Source organism: Microcebus murinus, chromosome 12, assembly GCF_040939455.1.
Source record: "Microcebus murinus isolate Inina chromosome 12, M.murinus_Inina_mat1.0, whole genome shotgun sequence".
Lineage (NCBI taxonomy): Eukaryota > Metazoa > Chordata > Mammalia > Primates > Cheirogaleidae > Microcebus > Microcebus murinus.
Window position 1 is genome coordinate 82,430,223 of NC_134115.1, and position 7,897 is coordinate 82,438,119.

At 37.1% G+C, this 7,897-nt stretch overlaps 1 protein-coding gene across 3 annotated transcripts in view; it reads right to left on the reverse strand.

The window, feature by feature from the left end:
• RC3H2 (ring finger and CCCH-type domains 2) overlaps positions 1-7,530 on the reverse strand; it is a 52,098-nt gene extending 44,568 nt beyond the window's left edge. For 2 of the 3 annotated variants that reach the window (XM_012771811.3, XM_012771813.2), the window contains exons 1-2: positions 7,274-7,530; positions 220-517 (exon numbers count right to left, since the gene is read on the reverse strand). In XM_012771811.3, coding sequence (XP_012627265.1) covers positions 220-450 — 231 coding nt within the window. In that variant the 5' untranslated portion in view covers positions 451-517; positions 7,274-7,530. The remainder of the gene's footprint in view (positions 1-219; positions 518-7,273) is intronic. The other variant, XM_012771812.2, reaches the window with a different exon arrangement.
• Positions 7,531-7,897: the final 367 nt, after the last annotated feature.

Consider the following 7,897-nt stretch of genomic DNA (forward strand, 5'->3'; position numbering starts at 1 on the left):
GTCTCACTCTTGCTCAGGCTGGTTTCTAACTCCTGACCTCGAGCAATCCGCCCGCCTCGGCCTCCCAGAGTGCTAGGATTACAGGCGTGAGCCACCGCGCCTGGCCAATAATGTTTATTTTTTATGCCTCAACAATCACTAAACATGCTTTGTATCCCTTAATGAACTAAGTTCAATAGTTACTACATATACCAAATAAGTAAAATCCTGAAAGCTTACCTGGGCTCCAACTAACTGGAGAAGTGCAAAGTTGACAGGAAGCACATCAATGTCAGTGTTGATGGCAGTCTGGTCAAAAGGACAAGCTTTTCGGTGAAGTTTATTCAAGCAGGTCTTGCAAACAGTGTGTGAACAACCTAAACTGATGGGTTTGTGCACATTCTCATCAAATTCATTATAGCAGATTGGACAGGACAGAAATTCTGTCCATTGCGCTGCCTGTACAGGCATTGTGGAAGCTGGATGCTCGGGTTAGCAGTCTAGTAGATCATTATTTTGCTGTGTAGTGTTTTGTAAGCTGGAAACGGACAAAAATAAGAATGAACCACATAATCATCAGCCACCTTTCAAGAGTTAACTCCTACAGTCAACCACCACAGCTTCAGAACTTAAAACACTTCTTAATAATTCTTTATGCTTTAGATGTCTTTTTTCCAAAAAAAACTATTTGCTGAATTAATTAAATTTCTGCAATTTTGCCCAGAAACAAAAAGGAAACACCTAACCTAAAAGTGTTCCTTTTAACTAAACTGTATTTACATTGGGTGTTCATAAAACCATCATCAAAGCTTCTAAGTATTTTTCTTAATGATCATATTAAATAAGCAGATTAACTTTCACATTTTTCTGTTGTTTTTTTTTTTTAAATGTTCCCCCAGGCTGGACTGGGTGGCGCATGATTGTAATCCTAGTATTTTGGGAAGCTGAGGAAGGAGGATCGCTTGAGGTCAGAGTTCGAGACCAGCCTGAGCAAGAATGAGAAACTTTCTCTACAAAAAATAGAACAGTTAGCCAGGTCTGGTGGAAAACACTTGTAGTCCCAGCTACTCAGGAGGCTGAGGCAGGGGGATCAGAGCCCAGGAGTTTCAGGTTGCAGTGAGCTATGATCACATCACTGAACTCTAGCCAGGACAACAGAGTGAGACCTTGTCTCCAAAAAAATTTTTAAAAAAGTGTTTCCCTTGGATAATCACTACCCCAAAACATACTAGAATATGGGCAAGCGTTAGTGAACTTTGGAAACTACTGATTCAGACAATATCATAGTGAGTTAAATGTGAAGAAAACAGCCTTGCCATCTGAAAGAGGAAATCCCTGGCAGGACTTGATTAGGAGGCTAAATGAGGTACTAAAAATCAACATATAAGAGAAGATTGTGATGATAGAGCTGTTTGTTCATAAATGAAAGAATAATGCTGACCACAATATATGGTGTCAAAGTAAAATGTCTTAAACATCTTGTCATAGTCCACTACAATACAGTGGACAAAACTATATCATTTAATGATTGATATATATATATATATATATATATAATCATAAAATAAATATAATACAAATAAAACATAATTATATATACATATGATGAAAACCTGGAAAAGCACATAGAAAAATAACTATGAGATAATTTCTTTTATATCTAAGATTAAAATGTTTGTGCCATAATTTTAGTAAAAGAAAATATTTAGTAACAAAACTATGCTAACTTGAATGCTCTATACTAACTTGAATGCTCTAAATGTCACAAATTATCTTTCAGTTCAAACTTATGTTAGTCTGACAAAAGCTCTCTGGTGTACGAGAAATCAAGGTATTTAGGGCAAATAAACAATTAATATTTTATGTTTACCAATACAAATATATTAGTTCCACAGAAAGCAGATGTTTAAAAATGGAGTCTGATTCAGGAGAAAAGTATATAACTGAAAGTGTTTGCCATTATCCTAACATACAAAGAATTCTATTAGCTTTTAGTCACAAAAACCAAGATTTTAAAAAATATTAATATCTTGGTAAAAATGAATCACAGCGCTTTCTATATAAAAAGCACCCTATATAAACTTTTTCTCAAACTAACTAAATTTCAAGTTATAATTTACTCTATTTTACACCTTTCACTCTCACATTACCATATCTATTAATGCCATCCATCTAAAAATCAATTAGTTTGTTTCCAACTTTAGAGATGAGCACTAAGCAAGTGAACATATATCATTTCCACAAACTATTTAATACTTTTAATGCTCAATTTTCTAGGTTACAGAACAATACAAGGCCTTTGAAGAAGAATGACTTTTACCTTAAATATTCAGAGAGCCCTAGTTAATAACTAGTTAGTTAATAACTCGAATTGATGAAATATGTATCAAAACAGGACACTTTATGTATTTTTTCATAATGGCCACCTCTTTTGTAATAATAATGCTGTGGGTTAGGGTATTATATACCACTGGATAATAGAATACTAGTGTTAAATACTTTTTCCTTAGTTTTCCAAGATCATTTTGAAATGCTTTATAGTTCATTAGTGGGGGAAAAGTTTCAACTAAACAGAAAAAATGCTAATCTTTCATATTTTTACCTACTATATAAAGTGTTTCTAACTATTCCAGAATACACTTAATAATTTAATGTTATAACAGCCTCTAGTATTTTTAGGTAACATGAGAGGTTTTAACATAATTAATGCTAAGAAGTTTAATTTCTATCAGAAATTGAATACCTTTAATAGAAAAACTCTGCCAAAATTTTGGCAATAACTCTGTTGTATTCTCCTCCTGCAGTGAGCTATGATCCTGCTATGTATCAGATTCTAACTTTCTCACAGCAAAATTATACACTAAACTTCCCTTATATGATGAGATATGAGAAATGTTTTGAATTTTTAAAAAATATTTTTCTTCAGTACAATTACCAATAAAATCTGGATTCCTTAATTAAGATAAAAACATTAAAATAAAATTTTACCTAAAACATGGAAGGAACATATATAGTCCATTAAAATGTAGTGATGAAAAAATTGAACTTTCATTCCTTTAGAAAAGGCACTTATTAAACTTTTAGCTAGAAAATATTTTGTAACTACTCAAAATGATAAATACCCCATTGTCTTCATACTTTATTTTAAAAAGCATATAAATGAACCATGGGGCATTAAGATTACATGTTAATTTATAAAACTTCTAGATTTACACATTTCACAGTAACTTATTTGAGTCTACGTTAAGTCTAAATTGCTGTTAACATTTAGAGTTAATACTGAAGTATTCATCCTAAATATACTACCAAAACATTTCAAGTTGAGATAAAATAGATTAAAAAGCCTACAACTCTAGATACCTAAAAGGATTACTTAAAAACATTCTAATTATTTGCATTAACTAATTTTAGTTACCAGTTACTAAAATTGAAGGATAATAAGATAAAGCAGAGTAAAAAATGCTAAATTAAAGGTGGGACCTTAAATTTTCCAAACTATTAAGTTCCTTGCTATGAGTGCTAACATATAAAACAGGAAGAGTAATAGGCATCTCTTATATGATACAGATTACAAACTGCTTTATTAAAAGCAAACTTCATAACAGCCTAAGCACTTTCATTTTCTCTTATTAGTCCACCATATTAAGCAGACAGTTCAGGACTATGGCACCTGATTTTAAAATGCCAGAATAAAGTTCCCGCCTCTTTCACTATTGTGTTAAAAATATATATGCATAGTATTTTATAATTCTCTTTACAAAAATGTAAACATTAGAGGGCTCAGATCTGTTTATTAAAACAATCAGTTTTTATTCTAGTTAACTTATATGAGGAATATAAGCTACTGAAATAGACTGTAACAGTACTTCTGTATTCAGAAAACTTAAAAATGATTAGTTTGGGACTTAAAATTAAGTAAAATTGGGGTCTTAGCCTAAAAAACAAGCAAACAAAAACCAATGGAAATAATATGTAAGCTATATAAAACTCAGCATCCAAATATTAATTACAATTTTAAAGACTGCTATTACATGTGACTCCGCTGGAAGTTATGAAATAAATACAACTCAAGTTTTGCTTTTTAAATTCTATATGGAGTTGAACTCAGTCTTTTACTAAGTATAACTCTCAATACATTCTAATAGGACAATAATGGGATAACTTTCTATTTTAATTACTATAACTAATAAAGCTTTGCTTCTTTGGCTATACTTGAAAAATACTTATTTTTGAGGCAGAACTTAATTACTTATTTCTGCCTATCAAATCATAGGATAATGATAATGGATAATGGATAATTGTATCCTTCATATTACCAAAGTCCTTTGCCCTTTGATTATTCTGATTCTAAGAGGATACTATGAAAGTTTTGGGTACTCCTATGTCCACTTTTATTAAGGTAATTCATTTCCTGAAGAATAGTGCTGCTCTAGAATAGTAATGTCCAATAGAAATAAAATGTGAGCCAAGCCATTACAATGTAATTTTAAATTTTCTGATAGTAATGTCAAAAAAGATTAAAAGAGGCCCAGAGAGGTGGTTCATGCCTGTAATTCCAGCACTTTGGGAGCCTGAGGCAGGAGGATCACTGGAAGGCAGGAGTTCAAGGCTGCAGCCTGGGTGACAGAGGCAGACCCTGTCTCTAAAAAAAACAATTAAATAAAAATTTGAAAATGTTTAAAAGAAAATAGGTAAAATTTTAGTAATATATTTAATTTAACCAATTTATCCAAAATATCATTTTAACAAATTCAAGCTATATAAAAATTACTGATATTAAAAAATTTTTTTGTATTAAGTCTTTGAAATCTGGTGTATATTTTACACTTAAAAAGCACATCTCCTTTCACACTGGCCACATTTCAAGTCCTCAACTGCCACATATGGCTGGCTATTAGCTAGTATTGGACAGTGCAACTCTAGAGTACTTAAGATTATAAAATAATACTTAAAACTAACTTTTATCAAGAATTTGATGTGTTGTCTACATTTGATTTTCTTTGTGATGAAAAAAAAAAAAAAAGAATTTGATGTGAGGCCGGGCGTGGTGGCTCACACCTGTAATCCTAGCACTCTGGGATGATTGCTTGAACTCTGGAGTTCCAGACCAGCCTGAACAAAAGCAAAATCCCATCTCTACAAAAAACAAAAAAAAACTGTCCGGGCCTGGTGGTGTGCGCCTATAGCTCTAGCTACTCGGGAGGCTGAGGCAGGAGGATCACCTGAGCCCAGGAGTTTGAGGTTGCTGTAAACTAGGCTGATGCCATGGCACTCTAGCCTGGGCAACAGAGTAACTCTGTCTCAAAAAAACAAAACAAAACAAAAAACAATTTGAGGTGAAAATCACAATGACGCTTAAGAAGGCTTTCATAAAATTAGAAAACTCTGTTCATAACACTCAGGCGAGTCAGTGCAAAACGTCGATTTATTTTTAACTTTCAGCTAGCTTTATTTTACCATATGCTTCCTTGTTCTATCACTAAAAAGTGAAACTTCAACACAGACCAACCAAAACAATAAGTACTTATTACGACCTTGTTATAAGTTTATTTAGCATTCTTAGCTATTGCACACAATGTAGAAGTTCCATTTTTTTAAACATAAAATCTTGATTGTAAAGAAAAATGATTTGCCAAAAGAAAAGTTTTTCTTGATTTTTTTCAAACTGTAAGATAGCAAATTCCAAAAGCAGAATGTGAATCAATGAAAATACATGAACAAAGGACATAAGTCTTTTTACATGTCAGGTTAACACAACAGTAAAAACAGATCAAGAACTCAAAGGATCCACTAATGAACATGACTGCAATTAAGAGCCTGTTTGAATTATAACATCTGCTATTTCTAAATATGACTGGAATATATGCTTATTATTTTGTCCTTCTAGCAATTTCCAAACTCCAAAATTTGGAAAACATGAACCTCCTAATCAACAAAAATGGCAATACTGAAAAATAGTCTTTAACAGGATGTAATGGCCTCTATTTCTTCAAAAATTGAATGTGGAAATAACGTAAGAAAGGGATGGGAGGTTAGGACAGTGGTGTAGCTTTTTAGACAGACAAAAGAAGGTAAACACAGGAGAATCCATGAATATCTTAATGTTTCAAAAAGCCTTAACTAAGTTTGTATGTTTAACACTAAAAAGGCTGCACTGGCAAACTACATTTGTTTCTTTGCTTTTGGGTGAAATTATATCACTTTGGTGTAGCAACATTAGCTTTCTCAGGTTAATCAAAAGTTCCTATTGGTACTTAAAAGTTTGGCTACTACAAAAATGGAAAAAAGATTACTTAAGCACTTTATCTGAGATATAAAGTCATTCTAATCACGGCGAGGTGGGGGAAGAGTAGAAATTAAAAAGGGACCTAGGAAAGGGAGTAGAGGAATTAAAAAGAAAAGAACTCAACTCCGGTGCTTAAAAAATATAAAACAGATCTGGAATCACTGAATTAGATCTGCTTTATGCCAGTGATTACTTGAGACTATTTTGGTGTGAAGGCTGTATCCGCTAGTATCTTATACTCTTCCCTGGTGATTTGAAGGATGGAAATGACAGCTACCCTCATTTTCTCCAATCCTGAAAGCTAAGGACAGAGAAAAGTACAGCTCCTTCTCCGAGAAACAAAGATGCTTTCTACCGTACTTCTAAGATGGTGGAAGAGTCTCTTCAAGAGGCTTCACCAAGAAGGAAAAAATGAAAGAGGGCAAAAAGAAAGCCATAGCAGAATTCTCCGGCTGTGTTTCATGCCATTGCTCCCAATCACATTCCCTGTGCAACCACTCAGGTTCGGCCATCTCTCCATCCAGAGAGGTTAAGCCCTCTCAGGGCATTGTTCGGCCTGGGTCCCTATTTACCACTCAGATCGCCTCCACCATCTCTACGCTAGGGTCTCGGGAAGCCCCAGAGCAAAAAGCAGAAAGCGGAAAGCTAGAAGAGGACTTGGTTTCCAGGACCTCTTCCAAACCCTCTCCTACTAACTGGTGTAGGAAAGGGAGACCGGCCTTTGCTTGGGTGGGTTCCTTAAGGGTCAGAGGCGTCCCCTGGCCACTGTTGGAGGAAGGTGGCCATTTGAGCCGGTCGCTCCGCATCAAGAAAGCCCTACCAGAGAGAGGGGCCTCCTCAGGCCCCGGATTCTGTCCGAGTGTCAGGTGCGGCCCTCAGTTCCCAACCCTCCTGGCACCGGCGGCGACAGCTCACAGGCCGCCGGACTCAGACTGGTCTCCCGCCCGACCGCCAGGACCAAGCACCGGGGCTGGGGCCCGAGCTGCATGGTGCCCGCCCCCGCCCTACCTGAGGGGGCCCGGGCGGGGTCGCTAAGGGCCACTCCCGGGAGCCCCGCGACGGCGCGGCTCGGCGACGGAGGCGCCTCGTCTCGCCGGGGCAGCGCTCGGCGGCGGTTTCACGACCTCAAACTCCATCGGGAGCTACAGGGACAGCCCCGTTGGCGGCGGCGAAGGCCGCGACGGGGCCTCCTCCTCCTCCTCCCTCCGCCGCCTCCTCCTCCTCCTCCGCCTCCTCCTCACCACGGAGGCGGACCTGGAGGAATCCCGACCTAGCTCTCGCGAGAAGATACTCCCCACCTCACGCGAGATTACGCAAGCCCGGGAGTTGAAGGTGGAAGGGAAGCGTAGTAGCCCTCGCCACCTAAACTGCGCTTTCCTTTCCTTTTACCAAGCCGAGCCACCCCTATCACGTGACGGGGAACCCCGGAGCACCGTGGGAGGTGCTTAAGGCAGACTAGGCAAGCCGAAAGGGTTGATGGGAAACTCCCTGCACATTCATCGATCTGCACCTTTAGCCAGCTTTCTGGACACTGGTTTGAACCAGTGTCTGACTCCCATCGTGAAAAGCATAACCATTGAGCAGAAACTGATCCATCTGTGTCACATTCTACTTAACTCTCCTGTATTGACA